The sequence below is a fragment of the Rutilus rutilus genome, assembly GCF_951802725.1.
Source record: "Rutilus rutilus genome assembly, chromosome: 25".
Taxonomy (NCBI): Eukaryota; Metazoa; Chordata; class Actinopteri; order Cypriniformes; family Leuciscidae; genus Rutilus; species Rutilus rutilus.
Genome location: NC_140229.1, coordinates 2,553,094 through 2,576,425, shown reverse-complemented (window position 1 = coordinate 2,576,425; position 23,332 = coordinate 2,553,094). Strand labels below are relative to the sequence as shown.

General features: G+C 37.8%; 1 protein-coding gene across 6 annotated transcripts in view; it reads right to left on the bottom strand.

Annotated features, from left to right (window-relative positions):
- Positions 1 to 23,332, bottom strand: part of LOC311284850 (3',5'-cyclic-AMP phosphodiesterase 4D-like) — a 218,145-nt gene that overhangs the window by 67,672 nt on the left and 127,141 nt on the right. For 2 of the 6 annotated variants that reach the window (XM_084400076.1, XM_084400080.1), the window contains exon 1: positions 20,502 to 21,630. The exons of 3 other annotated variants lie outside the window; for them this stretch is intronic. In XM_084400076.1, coding sequence (XP_084256202.1) covers positions 20,502 to 20,587 — 86 coding nt within the window. In that variant the 5' untranslated portion in view covers positions 20,588 to 21,630. Of the gene's footprint in view, positions 1 to 9,973; positions 9,997 to 20,501; positions 21,631 to 23,332 lie in introns of those variants that run through there. One more of the 6 variants, XM_084400082.1, reaches the window with a different exon arrangement.

Genomic DNA, 23,332 nt, shown 5'->3' with positions numbered 1-23,332 from the left:
GCATTTTGAGTTATTCGCATATTCTGAAAGTGTAGTCTCCAAGCTTTCCAACGATGTGTAACACATGGAAATCTGACCATATTTGGAGAAGTTGTGGCCATTTGAAGGTAGGCACTCAAAAAAGCTCAAAGGGGAGAAAACGGCCTCTAAAGATTGTGCAGTTCTCACCTCTCTCTGCTGCTGCGAGTGACAATAGGGCTCATTTACATCTCATTTAGATAAGCCATACCCCCTGTAAAGCTGTAAAGCACAGGGGGAGCAAAAAGGTCAGGAAAATGTGCCATCAAAGAAAAAAAAAGAAGTTTGCAAACAGGTAATATATAAATGTCTCTTAGCATCTACCGATAAAACTGTATAGGCAACTCTTATGTACGCTGAATAAACAATAAGATAAACTCTAGAGAATGTTCAAATCAAAAACAGGATGTGCTATGTGTACGGGTCAATGACGTGACGGGTCATTTTTTTGTCCAAAGGCCTTAATAATAATAATAAAAAAACAAATATATAACATCCAAAGTATGTAAGGTAGTACAACTTGATCTCTTTTACTGAATCCAAAAGGTTTTAATTATATTTTACTACATATAAAGGTATTTTAAAGATTTTGAAGTGTCAAAAGGTCATTCGGTAAAACCGATATAGTAAATATTTAAATGGAATATTGTTTTTAATAACTAAAGGAACTACAATAATACAAATATAAAGCAGATAAGGCTCTTTTTCTCCTTTCCCTGTGCAGTGTTTTACTGGAATATGTTGGAGTGTTTAGAGTAGTCCAATAAATGATTACATTTATGAGATCAGTGATCATTTTATTTAATATTTCTTCTGTGGTACACACTATATACTATCTCAACATCAATGTCAAATCAGTTTTTAACTTTCAAATCAGTGGTTAAACCAAATGACTTTTTTGGTGACACATTTTTTCCATCTTGTAAAAAAATGACAAAAAACAGTGTTAATTGATTGTACAAACCACACAATCTTATTGTTAACACCTAGGTAAACTAAAAAATGGTTTCAAATATAGTTATATCTATTTTTTTTACACTTTTAAAAACCTTATTCGTCAATGACCCATATATATATACAGTATATGAGTATGAATCCAAGTATGAATCAGAATCAGAATAGATTTTATTGCCATTGTCAATGAAAGGTTTCACAGACTAGGAATTTTCTTCGGTGTACTCGTGCAATGATGGCATTGTCTTCTGCATAGTTTTTTATGAAGTCCACAACTCTGTTGATATCCTCAGGGCTGATGAACCTGGCTGGTGGACATAATGCTTGGCCATCTAAACCTCTCTCATCCCACTAAACATGAATAATCCACCTATTAACTTAAGTCTTGTTAGAAAACAAACAATAAAAAACTATTCTTGGGACTTTAAATGCGAAAAAAAAAAAGAAAAAAAAAAAGGATTGTATGGAATAGGAAGCTCCTGCAGCAGGCGCATTAGCACAACAGGTAGCCTCGAGCTACATGACACAATTTAATTTATTAATATTAAACTTTTATTTAAAGCTCACTTTAATTAAAACACCATTGAGTATTTGTATCATATTTCCGGTCGCGGTTTAAAATGGTTTCAAGTCATAAAAAGATTTTGAAATATGTTATATTTAGCATTTTAGATGAAGCTATGGGCTATCCTTACCTAGCATATGCATTCTGTAAACATTCTTTATTCATATGAAAACCCTAAATCGCACGAAAATCACCCACAAAACACAAATACTTCAATCGTGCATTTATTAGCTTCTTGTTTCAGGTGAAGAGATGTCACGTTTAACCACGTGAGATGATTGACAGCTGTACAGCAAATGATAGAGCTCTGAGGTCAAATCTGACGCAAATCAGGAAGAGGAGACACACATCTCGCTCCGTTCGCTGTTTGAGCTCTTCAGATCGCATAATGCAGTGGAAAATGAATAGGAATGTTATTCTGTATGATGAAATAGTTTACTAGCACGTGATAATTAATCATTATTTCTCCAAATATGCGCACCATTGGACTAGCCCTGGCGGATGCTGTATATTATTTGTATTTGAGCACAAATAAACCGGAGAAGACGAGAATGAATGCTGTGTGAGTGATGATTTATATTCAAAATAATGAACGTTACAGATTAATTATTTTGCACTCCTGGCATAAATTAAGAAATTAATGTCACTGCAAACCAGTTTAATCATGAACAGTGGTCAAATATCGAAGCTGGAGTCTTCTGTAGTTACATCGTGTACTAAGACCGACGGAAAATGAAAAGTTGCGATTTTCTAGGCTGATATGGCTAGGAACTACTCTCATTCCTGCGTAATAATCAAGAAACTTTGCTGCCGTACCATGAGTGCAGCAGGCGTAATGATATGACGCAGCGCCTGAAAATAGTCGACCCTATAGTCTACCGAGCTGGGGACTATTTTCAGGCGCTGCGTCATATCATTACGCCTGCTGCACTCATGGTACGGCAGCAAAGTTTCTTGATTATTACGCAGGAATGAGAGTATAGTTCCTAGCCATATCAGCCTAGAAAATCGCAACTTTTCATTTTCCGTCGGTCTTAGTACACGATGTAACTACAGAAGAGTCAAGTTTTAAATAGGAAAAATATCGAAACTCTTTGGTCATTTTTTTGAGATGAGATGCTAATGGTCCTGTCCGATTCAATGATCTATGCTAAGCTATGCTAAAAGTGGTACCGCCAGACCCGGAGATCGGCTGAATGGATTCGAAACCGGTAAAACTCAACTGTTTAACTCTGGGGGAGTTGTAAAATGAGCCTATTTCCAAAAAAACTGGTTTCCGTGACGGGGCACATATTATTGTCACTTGTTCATCATTGTGTCAGTGTTTTATTCGCTGACTTTAGCTATAGCTTCTTTACACGAAGAACAACATAGTGACGAAACGCGTTTGTCCGTTTAGGGCCACCGTAGAAACATGTCGATGTAAGGCGACCCGCGGTGTGTGTAGAGAGAAATGCTCATTCTAAGGTGATAAAAACATAACGGTTCATTAAGTAAGGTCTTTATACACCACTGAAAACATAGATGTGTATATGATATTGCATTTCTGTCAACAGATCCTCCTAAATATTACACAATGCACCTTTAACTTTACAGAAACGATATGCCTGCAAATTGAACGTACAATGATTTTTACTTGTAGTCCACGTGATGCAGATGGAAATAAACGCTTGGACGAGGTAACAACAAAAATAACACAGATCTCGTTTCAGAAAAGTGCATTAATCGGATGAATCAGCTGGAACTGGAGATGGCCTCTGAGACACACACGCTGACCTGGAGACGACAGAGCATTTCTGGACAAATATAAGGAGGTAAACCAGACGAGGGCTGGAGGAGCAAGACTCTATTTGATTGGTGTAATTCAGTGTCTACAGTGGAAACTCAGAGACACACAATCACATCTCCTGCCACCTCTCATTTAGCCCAGGCTTTACACAGATCCACTCCTCCACCTGTGTCTTTCACATCTGAGATGACTGGAGCTTAGAAAATATAAACATGGGAACAATGTGAAATGAAAACAAACATGGACTACATTTTAGGCTGTTGTTTCCACCTGGTATTTATGGACATTTTTGGATGAAAGACAGATTTATTCTGAATTTTACACTAGTTTTTCATGAATTCGAACTGAGGCAACAAACAGGATGCAGAATTGCAATTTGCATTTCAAAATAAGGAAGTAGAATTCAAATAAATTGATGTTCAAAGTAATTCATATGACAGATGTTAGAAAATTTTTTGGATGTTTGCTGACATGGGCATTGAAAGTTTTGAAAAAAGGTTAAAGAACAATAGAATGACAGACAGACGGATGGATAGACAAACTAAAAATATCAGTTTCATTTTCACACCGTAGACTTGTCACCGTTGGAACAAGCCTAACATAGAAGTTGCTCGCCATAGAAAAGCTCTTCTTCAGCGGACCGAATCGCTGCTATTATGAGCTGCGTTCATAATAGCAGCGGAGCGTGTTCTGGTGAGAAGACCATATACATATTTATATATTTCCGCTTTTATGTATCATTCATCCAAAGCATCACTGAAATATTTAAATGTTTTTGTTTTCTTACTGTTATATGAAATAATGACATTACAAAGTGAAACTATTGCAGATGTTTTTCATTATGCCAGATTTTTTTAGGGTGTAAACTGGCGGGTGCGACGAAAAGAGTTTGAGAACCACTGCTATAGATAGATAGATAGATAGATAGATAGATGATAGATAGACGATAGATAGATAGATAGATAGATAGATAGATAGATAGATAGATAGATAGATAGACGATAGATAGATAGATGATAGATAGACGATAGATAGATAGATAGATAGACATAGATAGATAGAAATATGATAGACAGATAGATAGATAGATAGATAGATAGATAGATAGATAGATAGATGATAGATAGACGATAGATAGATAGATAGATAGATAGATAGATAGATAGATAGATAGACGATAGATAGACGATAGATAGATAGATAGACATAGATAGATAGAAATATGATAGACAGATAGATAGATAGATAGATAGATGATAGATGATAGATAGACGATAGATAGATAGATAGATAGATAGATAGATAGATAGATAGATAAACGATAGATAGATAGATGATAGATAGACGATAGATAGATAGATAGACATAGATAGATAGATAGATAGATAGATAGACATAGATAGATAGATGATAGATAGACGATAGATAGATAGATAGATAGATAGATAGATAGATAGACATAGATAGATAGAAATATGATAGACAGATAGATAGATAGATAGATAGATAGATAGATAGATAGATAGATAGATAGATAGATAGATGATAGATAGACGATAGATAGATAGATAGATAGATAGGTAGATAGATAGACGATAGATAGATAGATAGATAGATAGATAGATAGATAGACATAGATAGATAGAAATATGATAGACAGATAGATAGATAGATAGATAGATAGATAGATAGATAGATAGATAGATAGATAGATAGATAGATAGATAGATAGATTGATAGATTGATAGATAGACGATAGATAGATAGATAGATAGATAGATAGATTGATAGATAGATAGATTGATAGATAGACGATAGATAGATAGATAGATAGATAGATTGATAGATAGACGATAGATAGATAGATAGATAGATGATAGATGATAGATAGACGATAGATAGATAGATAGATAGATAGATAGATAGATAGATAGATAGATAGATAGATAGACAGACATAGATAGATAGATAGATAGATAGATAGAGATAGATAGATTGATTGATAGATAGACGATAGATAGATAGATAGATAGATAGATAGATAGATAGATAGATAGATAGATAGATAGATAGATAGATAGATAGATAGATAGATAGATAGATGTCAGGTTACATCAACACTAAAGCTTCCTGAGTGATGAAAGACTCTCAGTGAACTGAAGAGTGTCGTCTGCTAACCCGAGCCGATGAACAACGGCTCACTTAAACATGTTTGTCCAGTTGATGGTGAAACCGTGATTTACGAGCGGCTGACACTGCAGATCAACACACACGTAGGTTGACTGATGACTGTCGTGTTGTTCTGCACTACACACACAGGCTGGTGTGTTATGAAACCCTGCTGATGCTCAAGCCTCAGGCTCTGATGAAAACAGAAGACACTAAACTAAAGTAAATCCAGATGTATCAACAGAAGCGAAGTCTTTGGGAATTGGACATATTGAAAGATCAGCGTGTCCTGTGGAAGCAGCGAAAGCCTCGGGACTGTTGACCCGGGAGTGTTTGGGAAGCACTGTTGGAATGTTTTGCTTAGATCAAGTTAACTAGCCTGTGTTTCAGCTCAATCCCATCTAACCCTTACAGACCCAACAGCCTAATGAGAAAGATAGCGTCTTCATTTACACGTGTACGGAGGCCAAACGGTGGTTTGGTCAAACAGGTACAGTTACGGCCACCAGCAGATACTGTAACACAAGACAGCGATCACAAGTTACATGATACATGCTTTCAACTTAATAAACGAGTCAGCCTTTCATTTTCCTCAGCCATCATGATATTTTCTTGGCTGTCTTGTTGTGTTGGAGGCAGAAGCTCAAAACTATTTTAAAATGATAGTATAAACTAGGCAAAAGCAAGTGCTACTGTATATACAGTAGTATAATAAAATAAATACCTTTAGGGCCCTATTTTAAGGATCAAGTTCACTTAGGGCGAGTCCGAATCCACTTTTGCTAGTTTAACGACGGGAAAAATGGTCGGCGCTCCCGGCGCATGGTCTAAAAGGGATGTCCCTATTCTCTTAATGAGTAATGGGTGTGTTTTGGGATTTACGTGCGTTAAACCAATCAGAGTCTCATCTCCCATTCCCTTTAAATGCCAGTTGTGCTCGCGCCATGGCAGACTCACTATTTACATGACGGAATTTGATAGTGGAAAGACCGAACGCGTCTCCAGAGGGCAAAAGGATCTGCTCGTGCACGAGGTAAAAGTGCGCAAGCAGAACATCTACGGAACAAGCCGGATATCTTTATGTACACAATAATAATCTTTTACATTGTAATCCTTTTATTTTAAATATTTGGCATGTTTGTGTGCTGCTGTACGTGCGTCCCAGTGCATTGTGGACCCGCTTATAGGCGCACATTACTAACGCACTCATTAAATAACAAAAAACAATAGTGTGCTATTGACTTTAGACCTGGTTTCAGTTGGTCAATGGCGAATCTATTTGTTCCTCAAAATAGCAACACTCCAACAATGCACCAGAACACACCTCGTTCTCAGACCAGCAGCTCATGGGCGCACAAATGGGCGCAAATGCATTTGCTATTTAAACAACGTGGCGCAGGACGTGAAAATGATAACTGCGTCGGGCTGAAACTAGCAAAACACACTTGCATCGCACCGGGTGTAAGATAGGGCCCTTAAAGTTGAATGCACAAGTGTCTGCCAAACAAGCGTAAATGCGAAACGCCGATCCCTGCAGTACACGTGGTGTCACATGTGTTTAGGATAGGGGTGTAACAATATATCGCAATACAAAAGTGCAACAAAATGTATCGTGAAGAGTGACTATATGTATTATGTATAGTTCACCGTGGAAAAAAAGTCTGTGTGAGGAAAAAAAGTTTTCAGTTCATATTTTGATTTTATCATATATCTTGGAGTATCGCAATAATATGGTATTGTGAGTTCAGTATCATGATGTGTTTCGAATCGTGACATGAGGGTATCATTACACCCCTAGTTTAGAGTCTTTGCTTTATCAGATTCTCAGTCGAGGCAGGATCAGCTTGACTAATGTGTCTATGAATGCTGAAAAACCAGTTTGAATATCTGAGCTATAATTAGCAACAGAGTTCTGACGTCACATCTGAAGAGTTTTAACCTTGTAAAGCCTGACGTATGAAATCATAGATTTTTTTTAAATGGAACATTTTATTAAACCTTTAGGCAACTTTCTTTTTTTTTATTTTATTTTTTTATTGTATTGTATTTGATACATCAGGACATTAATGAGCTCATATTCGAGGAGGAAAAAACAGCTTAATTTTATTCAGAGGCCCAAACTGAGCAAAAATATTATATTTATATGGCCCAAAAGTAAGACGAAGTAATGATAGCTTGCAATGTGAATCAATATAATGCCTGTATGTCGTCACTCTATATCTGCTAATAATATGTCTTAGTAAGATGATTTTTAAATTGTAGACTGTAGTTTTAAAACATATTATGCAATGCAATACAAAATGATGATTGAGAGATATTAAATATGATATACTACATATTTGAGACTCACATTTGAATGATTTTTCTATATTTTGATGTTCGCATAATCAAGTTGCTTCAGTCCAGTACGTGTTCATCTGGAAATATTAGTAATATTAGTATTAGTAATAAAGTTATTCTTATGTTTACTTGAAAAGACATGTGAAGCACAAGCTGACAGTGAACGTTTGTGCAATTATACTAAAAGGCTTTTTACTTGATAAAAAAAAAAGTCTAAACTATTAATCAGACGTAGAAGGCATGAAGTAGATCGAGTGCAGCAGGTTTTCCAGCAAAGTTTTGATCATATTGATAATTTAAAAGCCGTAAGAAGTATGATACAGCAGGCTTTATTTCACTCCTTCATTTTCTGATGTCTGCTAAGCCTTATTTGCCTTCAAAGGCTGTCGTTTTGTCTTTTTCCATTTACCCAAGATGCTCTGCGGTGAAGCCAGACGCCACTCGTCTGGGAAGCGTCCTGTAATAAGAGGCAGGTTTAATTGGTGAGTGCCATGTGTCCGATCACCTGTGATGAGAGAGATCTGCCAGCTTCAGTCTCCTCGTCTCTCTGCTTTAATGATCCTCTCCACAGGAGACCGAGCTTCGGCTCCCGGTGTGCCGGCGAATCTCTCAGAGCCGTTTGGCACAGCTCAGATCTGCTCACTGAAGGTCCCATGCGGCACATTTCTGTCAGGTACAATTTAGCGTCACGGGCCTTTTTTCGACAGCGATCTGAGCGGGTTATTAATAACCCTGTTTCGTTTAAGGAGGACCTATATGCTCTTGATTTTTTTTATGGGGGGGGGTTCTACTAGAATGGGTTTATTATTTTACACATTATTTTCCCCATATTCTCCATTGTTGCAGCTCCTCTCTTCCCAGTCTGTCAGTAACGCTCTGTTTAGTTCCTGTCTCTATGAAGCCCCGCCTTCTGAAAAGCACACTGTGCTCTGATTGGTCGGCTGGAGCAGTGTGTTGTGATTGGTCGAGCGCTTCGAGTGTGTTTGGGAAATGTCCCGTCCCTTACCATAACCGCCAGTTTAACACACTACTAACTAACTCAACCAGGCCCCGCCCCTTTATTCTGCGCATTAATTATTTAAATTAGGAATATTGTGACGTGTTCGTTCCCGGAAGAAACTCAAGACTACAATGGAGGCGTTTCAGGAGTTCAGAAACACTGACACTAATATAGAGAATAGCTTTGCAGATATTTTTCATGCTAAAAACAGCAACATTACACACTAAAGAAAGCTGAAAAAAGCAGAATAGGTCTCCTTTATAAACTTTTGCTGGTTGGCATTACCATTAGCTGAAAGCATTTCCATATACAGACAATGAGAAACTGAGCTTAACGTCAGGCACCAGCTATTTCGGGGACAAAATAAATAATGTGAAACTTGAAACAAAGACAGACGGAGGGTATTTAAAAGAAAAACATTCTTTGAAGTCCAAATGAGAGGACATGTTCTGGAGAGAAGAACGCCTGTGCCTGGATGGAGGACTAAACGAGAACAAAAGAAGGTTAATCCACCTCATCCCCTTAAATACCCTCCACTGCGTCACAGATAACAGTGCAGTAAACACGTTTCTAACACACGCAGTCATGCGGAGAACACCTGCTGATCGCATTTACATAAATGCATATGCTGCTCATTCAGGGTATGCATAACAATACGTTATTGGTGCTGTAAGCAAAATCCATTACAAATTACACCTCCACGAGACTCCCCTTCTACCACCGACATTTCCTGTGATTTGTTTACATCTGGAAACATGTTTCTTAAAACAACATTCCCAGCTGGAAACTATCGCAAAGGTCCCCGAGGGCCTGAAAGCTTGTGCATGTACGTCCTCTACAGCAATCAAGAAACAAGATCCTCAAATCTCAAGGGAATTATGAGCAATTATGGGCCCAAAAAAGCCTCAGTGAGAATGTGAAGAGACGCAGGGTTTAATCAAGAGAAAAGAGTCGCTGTAAAGCTACAGGTGATCAAGCACCCTGTATGTGCACTTCTAACATCAAACAGTTGTTCATTAGAAAAAGTTAATCACCTCGTTACTCATAAAGGTGTAAACTCATTTTCTTTCTTTTTTTTTCAGCTTACGTTACTCAACTATTCCACAAGTGCCCTGAACCACAAGTATAAACTACTCACCCATACTGCACCGCTGGTCCTTTAGTTTACCGCTTTATTTCACAGTTGACGCACTGCTGCAGATTTAGTCATGAACCACAAGTATAAACAGAGCTGACGTCATTTCCTTCACACAGGACAGAATCTTTTGCACAGCTCACACCTGTGTCTTCAGTGAAATCCCAGTCAAATCATATTTTACCCAAGCTGAATTTGATGAGATAAAAAATAAAATAAAATCTAAAAAGTAGTGCAACACCATGCAATGCAAACATGTCTTTCTATTGCGTCTGCGAAAGACAATATACAGCATGTCCAGTGTGATCATGAGCAAATTACTCGTATGAACCTTTAATGAATTCTTCAAAAAGGAGATCAGTCCGAAATTTTTGTGCATTTGATTGAGAAATTTAATGTTAAATATATATATATAGACTCAAAAAAATATTTTTTGCCTCTTGTTAAATTTAATGACTTAAAATAAGCTAAAGTAACACGATTGTTTAATATTTTGTCACAACTTAATTTAATTGTGTTCAATCAACCTAATATATTTAAAACTGAAGTTTACTTAATTAATTTGTGTGAAAACTACATGAATCATTTTTGTTGACGACTAACTGGGCAGTGGATCTGTAGTTCCCAGCATGCTTTGCAAGGGACTGCATTAGGAGGGTAAATTTAGGGATTAAAGTGTTATTTTATGTTATGTGTTTTTTCTGTAAATGGAAAGATGTTGTTAGTTAATGTTAGTGTTTAATATTCAGTTATGTTAGAAACTTAGAGGACTTTCTGTAATGTTTTTGAATTTTGTGGTGACCACACTGAATAAAATGATTTATTGACTTAGTAGAATTTACAAAAAAAAATTATGTTAATTGGATCCACATAATTGATTTTAGCTACATTTAAACAAATGCATTACGTTGAACTAAGTTCAACTTGATGCATTTGTTTAAATGTAGCTAAAATCAATTGCGTGGAACCACTTACGATAAAAACATTTCGAAAATTCAATGAATTTACTGAAATCATTGAATTTACTAAAAAAAATTATCGTAAGTGGTTCCACGCAATTGATTTTAGCTACATTTAAACAAATGCATCAAGTTGAACTTAGTTCAACGTAATGCATTTGTTTAAATGTAGCTAAAATCAATTATGTGGATCCAATTAACATAATTTCTTTTAGTAAATTCAACTAGTCAATGAATCATTTTTTTCAGTGCATTATGCAGGAGAGTGGCGACTGTGTTTAGTTTAGGGCTGTGGGCATTCAGCATACACTATACATGCATTAAACCTCTTTCACAAAGTGGTTTTAATTTAAGTGAACAAAATTAATTAATTAATAAATTTTGAACACCCAAAAGCTACTCTTTGAATTAATGTAATTAAATCATGGAAAGGATTTCCACGTGATTAAATGGCTTTCTTTCAGCATTAAGCACTTTTGTTAGGCTAACTTAAATTGCATAGATTGGATCAACTTTATTAACTAGTGTAATTGTACTACTGTAAAATAAGTTGGATTCAACTATATTTAATTAAGTTGAATGCAAATTAAGTAAATTAGTTGGTCCAAAACATTGCAAATTAGTTGGGCTGACACTATTAAATTAAGCTGTGCCCAACCATAGTAAATAAGTTGAATCAACCTTAATAAATTAAGTTGACCCAACGTAAGTACATTAAATTGGAATAATAGAATTGCATAATGTGGAAATCCTTTCCATGATTTTTTTTTTATGTTCATTCAAAGAGTTATTTTTTTGAGTGTGTGTATATATATATATGCAGCTGCTAGAGTTCTTACTAGGTCAAGAAAATATGATCATATAACACCAATTCTATCATCTCTACATTGGTTACCTATTAAGTTCCGTATCAATTACAAAGTATTACTACTGACCTATAAAGCCCCAAATGGTTTAGCTCCAGTGTATCTAACTGGTATCGCCCTACAATCCATCGCGCTCTTTAAGATCACTAAATTCGAGGCTTCTGGTCATTCCTAGGATATCTAAGTCCACTAAAGGAGGGAGGGCGTTTTCACATTTAGCTCCTAAACTCTGGAATGGCCTTCCTGATATTGTTCGAGGCTCAGACTCGCTGTCCCAGTTTAAAACTAGATTAAAGACGCATCTCTTTAGCCAAGCGTTCGCATAATACTTACTTTTTATACTACAGTTAAATCGGATCAAATGCATTAATATTATGAACAGCAGCTATGCTAATTATTTCCCATCTGCTTTTCTGTTGTTAACTCGGGACAGCTCCAGTTTGTATCCAGCCTCTCATGGAGACTTCAGATGCCCCAACACCCGTGAAGAGACGACTCGACGCCCGTGAAGAGACGACTCGACGCCCGTGAAGAGACGACTCGACGCCTGTGAAGAGACGACTCGACGCCAGCGATGTTATGCCCTAAATTAATACAATTAGTACATTCTGAAATGCACTTTCTGTAAAGCTGCTTTGAAACAATATGTATTGTGAAAAGCGCTATACAAATAAATTTGAATTGAATTGAATTGAATATATATATATATGCAATATGCAGGGGCGCGGGAAGAGATTTTATGTTGGGGGTGCTGTTTTTTTTTTGGGGGGGGGGGGGGGGGGTCGTCACCACTCGCGTCACACGCGAATCACAACAAGCGTATCAGTGATTCAAATAGCGCACACTCAAACCTGACTGCACATCACATTTTTTACTTTGATTCTGCTTTTATTCGTAACGCAATGGACCGGTCAACGGGACATAAATTAATCCTTAAAGGATGGGACTTTATGGGACATTTGCACAAAAATAATAAATAACTTACCGTAGCCTATTTTATAAGTCGCTCAAAAACATATAGGCCTATAGCTTAGGTCGCACTGGACTAAGTCGCATTTTTTTTAAAAATTTATTTCACAAAAAAAAAAAAAAAAAAAAAAAAAAAAAAAAAAGTTACAGACAGTTCTCCGCTACGGACGTGAGTGCTCTAAAGCGGCACTAAACGAATGTTTTAAAACTTCCACAGACACCTCAAACTGAAAGCACAAAGCCTGTCTTTAAATTTAATTTCGTTTTGTATTAATTGTATCTTAATTTTAATCGATGTTTCATCAAAAAATTGTCTGGGTTTAATAAATAAGAAGGCTATTAGAAAATAGATAATCAGGACACGGAGGCGCTGGCGAACCTGGAGCTCGTCTCATAAATGAACCGAAACTCAGCGTAGGGCTATAAGGTAGCCTATTGCCTCACAGACATGAGACATAGATAGCTTGAAATGTCTACTTTTAAGCAGAACAATTCAAAACGAAAGAAAACAGACTGCGCTGCTTATGTAGGCCTAATTCGTATGAAATGTGCATTTCTCTCTGGCGCTGCGAAGATCGCGATTCGTCAACTTCGTGGCTATAGCCGACACTGACATAAAAAAAATAACTGTTTTATTAGTAAACAATTAAAATGTATCCTGCTATATTTTACATATTTGCCTGTTCCTTACAAAACACTAACAGTGGGGTTTTTGACTGTGTTTTTTTTTTTTTTTTTTTTTGCTGCTGCTGCGGACAAATTCTTTCGACACACACACAATAGCCTACACTCTGCGCTTATGTTTTAAAAACATAATTTAACATATATAACAATTTTTAAATAGCCCACTTAAAGTGTTTATTACAAATAAATGACTAAATGCTAAAAATTTATAAATTTTAATGAACTAACATACATATGCGTTGCATTTACAATTCTGTGAAAACAGGGGGTGCTGCAGCACCCCCAGCACCCCCACTTCCCGCGTCCCTGGCAATATGGTTCATATATAAATAAACTACAAAGGTAGATGTGAACAGAATTCTAGGAATAAATGCAATGACTTTTACAGATAATGTCTTTTAAAGCTCATTGTTAAAATGAAATCAGATGACTTGGATGAATACAAGCAAAGGGAACCATTCTTTAACAGGACTTTTCAAACAAATCATCCATAAAGATGGAGCCGTGGATGCGTAGATGCATCTGACCTGTGCAGAGCTCCTGCTAATCTCTCCAGAGAACTCCTCCAGCCTCCGGTCACCTTCATTTGCATCGCCAAACTCAAAACAGCTCTGGCCGGAAATCTTCGGAAGGGGTCTTTCCCTCTAATCCGTACATTATTCACAGCGCAGTGGACATGAAGAGCGGCTAGCGTTCATGTCTGCAGTATTAGCACTGGCTGAGGTAATGGGTTTAGTCATTTTGCTGTTGGAAGTGCATAACACTAATGCTAATCCCATCAAACCGTACCTTTGTGATGTCACTGAGCCGTGGGTGTGCGTATATACGGGACGTCCCAGGGATGCCCCGTCTCACGCGTAAGACTGGGAAGATCTCCAGACGTCACAAGCAACACTCGTGTCTTTTTATAGCATTGAAGAGTGCATTGTGTCCGCCGTACGATTACTACGTCTTATCCTCGACTAACACCTGAAAAACGTCACTTGAGAAGTGCATTATGTAATAGGGAAATCTTTTGGAAACATACATAGATATCCCATATGTTATCTGCTTTAAAAAGACATTAAAGTCCTCAAAGCCATGCTAATATGTGACCCTGGATCACAAAACCAGTCACGAGTCGCACGGGTATATCCGTGGCAATAGCCAACAATACATTGTACGGGTCAAAATTATCGATTTTTCTTTTATGCCAAAAATCATTAGGATATTAAGTAAAGATCATGTTCCATGAAGATATTTTGTACATTTCCAACCATAAATATATAAAACGTGTATTTTTGTGAGTGAATGCAGCACAATCGCCAACATAAATGAACAACTTTAACGCTGATTTTCTCAATGTTTCTATTTTTTTGCACCCCTCAGATTCCAGATTTTCATTAGTTGTATCTCGACCAAATATTGTCCTATCCTAACAAACCATACATCAATGGCAAGCTTATTTATTCAGCTTTAAGATGATGTATACATCTCAATTAAAATTGTGCCCATGTGACTTGGTTTTGTGGTCTAGGGTCACATATAAGCAGTTTGATGCTGTCCTAAGTAATGCACTGAAATCGAGTCGAGCCGTCTATACGCTGATTCATCGTCTGTCCTTTGAGAAATATTAAATAACTACTGTATGAGGAACACACTTCTAGACAAAATAACCTTGAATTTGGTCATTTTTGCCGAAATAACTTGCGAGATGTTTGATATTCCATCATGTAAGCAAAGTAAACAGTGATTACAAGGTGTTTGGTTTCATTTCTTCACTCATTTCACTAGTCTATTCACTAGTCTATTCTTGGGCGATGGTTTAGACGTCTATTACATTTTCACTGACAGCCCAAATTTTGCCTCGTTTTAGCCTAGACGTCTGGACTGTGACGCTATTAGACGTCTTTTAAACGGCGCTCTGCCTCTTTAATCTGAGCCCAGGATGATGCTGCAGTTTGGCTGTGAGTTGCTGGGAAAGAGGAGGCCAAGCAGTGATGTGCCATTGCGCTTAAATTCCCAGTTAACCTACAATGATGCAACATTCCTCGTGAACATAATGTTCTTGGATAGAAGGCCTAGAGTCATTCTGGCTCTTTATAAGTGATGTGAACTAATTTCCAGCTTCCAAACCGTTGAAGTAGCAACTTTTATCTCATAAGGTTCCCTGTTTTTTGCATGCAACGACGTTTAAAGCCACACACAGAGAGAGAGAGAGAGAGTGTGTGTAAAGCAGTCTCTGGTGTGTGTGTTTGGTGTTATTTGTTATCTAGTGTGGCACACACTCCAGGGACGACGCTCGGGGAGCTTTGGCAGACGGCATGCAGTAAATATCGCAATGTGAAACGAACCATTATAAAGCTACAACAATAGTGCAGATGCAACTAATGGGTGGCATGTCGCTCTATGAGTGATTCCTAAACAGATGAACAGAGGAATTTTACAGTTTACGCAGGCTTGATCACTACGTACAGAATAAGTCACGCAAGGCATTGCATATTAATAAAGTCTGTCACATTTGAACACAGAAGAATAGTAACAGAAGAACGCAAGCTAAGCAAGTGGACAATTTCAATGCCCTGGCCCTTCGCATATGCATTGCATAATATTTCTAGACTTAAGTTACAGCTTAGGTGTCATAAACTGTAAGTCCTTTACCGAGCGTCTCTCAAACACACTCTGAGCTCAGTGCTGGTTAATCCTTCCTTCATTATTTTGCTGCGTTGCTTTTTTGCAGTAATTGATTTTCCCAATTAGTGACGGCACAAAAGCGTATGCAAAGGTCAATCAAACGAGCTTACGCGGCACACGGACGAGCACAATCATGTGAAACCAAACGGGATAAGGTGAAGCACGCTGACAAGCCCTGTCCTTTCTAAACTGTTCACAGCTCAACTGAGTAGATCAATTCAATGTCTTCACAACGTAACACCCACAATTCAATCTGATGGCACATAACTGCCTCAATATTTCCTGAAAAGGACTCGGGAGAAATAAAAAAAACTGGCTTTTCATCGTCCACGAAATCACTCCACAGAGAAACAGGGGACCAGTTGAATAAGAGTTAAACGCAAACACGGAATGTGTGTATTTGGCTGTGTGCGTGTTTCCAAAAGAAATAATGGGATTATGTGATTTTGGGGCTTATCACACAGCAGTGATAACATGTTTAAAATTCTTTCATTGTCCGCAGACATTCAGTCTGCTCTCCATTATTCAGCCTTAGAATTCCATTAAAATTCCTCCCTCTACAAAACACCAAACCAAATTCATTTCAGGCACTTGCTGCATATGAAATTTCATATTATTAGGATATTGTGGAGTCTAGCCTCTTAGTAATCACTGTAACACTTTAGTTTAGGGTCCATATTACTAGGATATTGGGTGTTTATTAGTACTTATGAAGTAATGCCTTATTCTGCATGACCATATTCTACATCCCTTAATACCTAAACCTAACATCTGCCTTGCTAACTATTAATAAGCAGTAATTAGGAGTTTATTGAGGCTAAAGTCATAGTTAATAGTGAGAATTGGACAAAATAGCCTAACATCTAACAATGCATGGCATAAAATAAAATAAAATGATCGTGATAGTGCTTTTATGTAACAGTTATATATTATAAATAATATTGTTAATATTGAGTAACTTGCATATTAGAAACAATATTTCCAGTTGCTTGCATATTTCTGCTCGGCCAGCAAAAGAAGCTTCAAACAAAACCACAGCAAAATGAACTGTTACGCATCTCTAAACAACACGGTAACGTGTTTCGTTGCTGAATGAATCAGTGTTTTAAAGTGAATCAGTTGCATGAATGAATGAATTAAAATGTTCACTGCATTTTCAATTGAGTGAATCAGTGTTTTTGAACAAATCGCTAAATAATGATTCAACGACTCACTTAAAAAGTCTCAGAACGTGACAGCATTATGATGTAACCTGCAATATACTATACTATAATATAATATAATATAATATAATCAGGGTTCAAAAACAGATTCAGGTCCAAAACCCTCAAATTCAAGGACTTAATGTGGGTGGACACACTTCAAGTGAGAGTAAGGTTACATTGTGTTACCTTGTAAGATACATAGTTACAGTTTTGCGCATGTGAACGTCATGGCAACGTACAACACAAAGTACCTCACGCAGGAAACACTTAACGTAACGCGTAATTGCGCGTAACTAACGATAATCAAGCAAGCTAGTGCGCATAGACCACGAAGTGTTGGCGAAATAACACATTAGCGGACCGGAGGGAATACTATGGAATTTTTTCCAGAAAACTTCTTGCACAAAATAAGTTCAAGCACTTTCAAGGATCTGTATCGATGTTTTTAATTTCAAAAACTTTCCAGGGCCTTGACATTATTTGTTATTTTTTTTTCAGATTCACAAACTTCCAAGGATTTCCGGGACCCGTGGGAACCCAGATTATATATTACAATATAATATAATATAATATAATATAATATAATATAATATAATATAATATAATATAATAATTGGGAAGACACTCACTATTGACTTTCTTACTTTGAACTCACAACTTCCGCTTCTTTTAGCGATTCAAGGAAAACTTGTTCAAACTGACTCGTCTGTTTTGCAAACAGAAGCAAGAGAAGCTTGTCATTGTTCAGTGTCTGTAATTGGGATGTATGTTTGCATTATCTTGGCGTGTTCTGCTTGTGACGTACGTTAATGTTTGCTTCTCATTGCTTAAAACAACATTATAAGTCCATTTCAATCATATAAAATTCTAATAAAGCAGTGAATGTAAAGAGTGTAAGTTAGTTCAAATAAGGAAGAGTGTGTTGTTCTCACAACCAGGGAGCTTTGAGATGTTTTGAGCTGCAAACTGATGTATTACTAATCTGAAAATGTTTGGTTTTCACATGGAAAGTCAATGGAAATAGACAGTGAAGTGTTGTGCGCTGCCTTGGGGAAGACGACTGAGATGAGAGATCTGTCTTAAGGCTATAAAACACAATCTTAGAGACAGCAGGTTCCTGATCTAAACTCAACCCTGTGGTTTCTGAATGCAGAAACACCAGCTGAACAGCATATGGCAGATCACTGGACCATTGATCTCTTCTGAAGTAACACCTACCATGTAGGTGGAAGTGAAAAACTAGGTAAAAGTTTGACGGTTTGAAGCAGCAAACGTACACACACACACACACACACACACCCACACACATGCACAAAGCAGAGGTTGAATGCTTTCAGTTCTCACACAATACTGTCTAGCTTCAGGGTGGGAAAGAAATCATACGGTGCTTTCGCAACTTATGTAATTTGATCATAGCAGAGAAAAATGCAAATGACATGTCTGTTTTCCTTCCAAATATTTAGGACGCATTGTTGGTACATGAACTAAACCAACGCTGAAGGTCTGTTTAATGTCATTTGTCATGTGCTAGTGCTGCTTTTTACGACGCCTCTGTTTAAGTTGGGACTTAAGGTAGCTTACGTGTGACACTCCTACATGAAACTAGACACACGGACCTCCGCTGGACTGAATCCCTGTTGATGTGCCACACTAACGCTCCTGTTACCTCATTTATCACCATCGTAAAGCAGCACGTCAAGAGCGATGCCATTATAGAGCCCTAGAGAGAAGCAAGACGTTATATCCCCAAAGAGCCACTGTTTTGTTTTTCGGGTTTTCCACATCAGGCCGACGACACCAGACCCTGCTGTTCATAATCGGGTGTTGACGGGCTGGTGAACCCATGAGGCCTGCGCTCACAAAAAAAAAACTGTATCGTGGGAAAAAAAACAAACGTGGGGAGCAAAAATAAACAGTCACATGACGTTTTTGTAGCAAAGGCCTAATTTCCTGAGTGCCAAAAGCTAATATACACTGTAACGCAACCAAAAAAATAACCTTTATCTCAACACCGAATCTCAGATGGAGATTCATCTTTTATGAATCCTTAAAATACTGGCGTCCGAGAGACTGTAGTGCTTTTTTAAATGCTTGTGATATGAATAAACAGTGCCCATAAACGGCTGTTTAGATGCTATTCTCAGTGGAAATGAGTAGAGGTTTGGACCCGGAGACAGTATTCCTTGCGTCACGACTTAACGAGCGGATAGTGACCTTTATGGAGACTCTAACAGGCAAGAATGGTCAATGAACTTCTATAGAGGTGAACAGAAACTACAACAATATTCTCATTTGCCCTCACAAGCAAATGGGCATTTCTATCACTTTACAAATAAATATTGAGAGACGAAAAGTCAAATTTGCTGTCTCTCCTTTCGCTATTGTACACGGCAGCATTAACTAGTTTTCTGGCATTTAAAACTAAGGCAAGAAAACGCCCAGTTTAATCTTATAAATGTACTTTTTTTTTTTTTTTTTACAAAACCACATGGCTTACCATCAGCACCTTTGCTCTTACTACACTGACACGCAGTGATATTTAGTTAAAGATTAAGACAAATCTACAGGCAAATACTGTCTGTGGAACCTCAATGTTTTGGTGTGTAAAACAGACTTGACCTACCAACTACTTTTAGTGTCATGATACACAAACACACACACACAGAAGTGGCCAAAAGTGATGTTCAGGGGGGATATCTGTGGTTAATGACCCTATACAAGTTCGATTAAACCATCAAAAATATTCTAGATTTCTTTAAATATGATGTAAGTACATAACTAAAGTATTAAGGTTAAGGTATTTATCTGACAAAATCATTTGTCAAAAAAAAAAAAAGGCAAACTAGAGGCTACAGGCTTTATTTACTGTAACTATGCAAAAAAAAAAAAAAAAAAGCTCACATTGACTTCAACATAATAAGTTATTAATATTTAGTTGGCTCTCTCTTGTTTTTGCACGTGTTCATAATTTATTTGTAAAAAAATGGCACAATTTGTCATGTTTCATTGCGTTATAATCACAAATAAAACAATTGACTCCAAGCACAACTATGCAATTTCAAAATCTTGAACTATTTTGAATAATATCTGAATGTCAATTTTCCTAGGCCGGACATCACCGTTGACCACTAACTGTTCAGTTTCCTTCTGCAAACCATTTTTCCCCCCGACTCACCATATCCAGGAATGCCTTCGGAACGGGAAATTGTTGACGTGCATCATTTTTTTCTCCCTTCCTGTGTTACTGCGGCCAGTCTTCATTTACGCGAAGGTGTGGTTCGGGTTGGCTCCTCTCGCTCTCAGAAATAAATAACTCTTATGCCGGCCTTGGGATAGCCATTATGCACCCTGCTTACATGTCTCCACTGAAACGTGCTCCGAGCAACTCAAAGACAAGAAGAAATCCACCTGGAGCAAACGGAGATTACATCTTCTTACTGTGTGCTATTCCATAGAAGAGTCCTGAGAAGACACTCCATCCATTTAAAAAAAACGTCGACAAGTGTGCGTAAATCAAATTTTAAGGCAACAAAACGGCAAGCATATTACACAGAAACACAGTCCGGATGGTTAAGTGGTTGTTCCATAGTAGTAGAGCAAAAATAACAAACAAAGAGCAGAACGAGGGTCTTTCCGCTGCCGTTTGTGTGGGATTTGAAACTCACTGTGGTACATCCTCATCGTGAATTCTCCACATTAATAACTGTGTGAGGAAAATGCTTCATTTGGCCATCGGAGATGCTTCCCCATTGAAACCCGGAGATGCATGCCGTCCCTTCTCCGAGATATTCCTGGTGCAAGCAGCCCAGATGCCATGGAGAGACGGATGACGGGTCCGATTCGTTCCGATTGGGCTTTGTTGTCCTCAGTAAGCCCTGGAAATGATGGTTCGCCTCCCCCCAAAAAAAAACGAGTAAGCGCTCCGCTCCTGTCAAACACCTCTATTGATCCTCTTAGCTGTGATTAATTCAGTGGTGTTTGCTGAAGGAATGGGTGGAGTAGCCGTGGAGGATGAGATGGAGAGGAGAAAACACTCCGAGTGTCACCTCAGGGTTGTCTGCATTCCTGTGTGTTCCCGTCTCAGCCGTCTGATCCCGACTCTCTCATCAGATTTGGCAGGCGTTGACAAGGTGCCGAAAGAAGCAAATTAAAACAGTGAAAGCAGAACGTGTGCTAAACCTCTCGACAATCACGCTAGCTTTACTCTTCTCCGTCTCTCTCACTCAGTTTCCCGGTTCTTCTCGCTCTCTGTCGCTCTGCTGCAGCGCCGGCTCTGGGCTGTACAGGGTGTGTGTGTGCGTGTGTGTGTGTTTGGGGAAAGACTGTGACTCGCTGTCTGTGTGTGAGCGTCAAGGGGCCCTACGAGGGAAACTCTGACCGGCCGACGACGCACAGCACTAAATAAAGCACACGCCTGACAGCTGGGAGAGCCTGTTTCTGCAGCACGGAATTAAAGCGGATGATAATATCTCAAAGGTCAGGAGCAATGACAATGATAATGACTGTGAGACAATATAGTCCTATGCTTAGGCTATAAGGTACGAGAACAAAACACCATGTTTGAATTAGAAATGCCTCATGGGAAAGAAAAAATCATAAAGGAGATCTCTTTTATATATCTCGAGAGTTTCTCCTCGATGGAACTGATCCTGCAAATCCTGAGGAAAAAGATCTCTTGTTTCTCCTATAAAGAGATCTTGATAATCATGTCAGGTTCAGACCAATTTCAGCCAAGATCAAATTATATGAGCTGCTATAAACACTTTCATTCAACCTCTAAAGTACTCTTTCTGTATGTCAACAGCTGATTCATTTAAGTCTGTTTTAGGAGAAACACCGAGCACAAACTGTGTCGTCGCTCATGACCCTCAGGGTTCCCCAAACGTTTCTGGCTGATGCCATTTTAGGACAAAGAGAAAATTGCGAACAGACAACTTTGCAGTGATGCCTGTCTTAAAGAATTACGCATCTTGTCCGACTACATGCCTTCAATTTTGCTTTCTCGTTCAATTTTCCCCTTTCGAATAACCAGGGGAAAAAATCCAGACAGATCATTCCCTGTGACATAATTCAATTTCACCTCTAAATCTGACTGATGTTTTTATGCAGGTCCTAACACAGCGTAATACCCGCACATAAATCAAAAATATCATTCAGGATGGAGATGTCATTACAAAGTAGTTAATGAGAGAGTGTTTTAAATGCGTCTAACGTGATTTATGTCTTGGTTTGTTCATGTGTGTTGAGTATACAAATGCACATCTATCAGGTGCAAAAAAACTGAGTTCGAGTTAATAAACAGACTTTGACATTAGAGCTGCGTGATTCTTCATCAACTGAGAATCATGATTTTTCTCAAACAGATATTACGATTAAAAATTTGAATGAGTGAATGATTCAATAACTCATTCATAAACACTTGTTTCATTACTGGATGAATCAGCATTTTTCAAATGAATGATTCAATGACAAATACATTTTTAACAGTCCCTTGTCGCCACCTACTGGTGTAACGATGACATCGATAAAATCATTATTTTGAAGCACCAAGTTACTTTCAAAAGATGATTTGCTCTATTATGATCGCTAAAGACATCAGTGTTTATAAGAGCTATAAACTTATATGGCAGTACTTCTGTGATAATCGGAATATTTGTAACAGAAATAACGATACTGTGTGATTGAAAAGACCGTGAAGCCGTTTCATACCTACACATGATGACGTCTCTCTCTATATTTCAGCGTATGATTTTGTTTTAATAGACACAGGCGAATCGTTGTCATTTAGGAATAAGATCGCTTGGGTGTTTAAATAAAGATTGCGATCTTTTAACGATTAATCGTGCAGCTCTACGTTCTAGGGCTGTAATCAACCAAAGAAAATCTTGGTCGACTGAAGTCCTGAAAATTTCGACTAAAAATGACGTTAGGAAGAAAACCGTTAAATGAATTAGCTTCGTAGCCTTGTTGTCCGCCTAAATGAATTATAAATAAACATAAAAAACT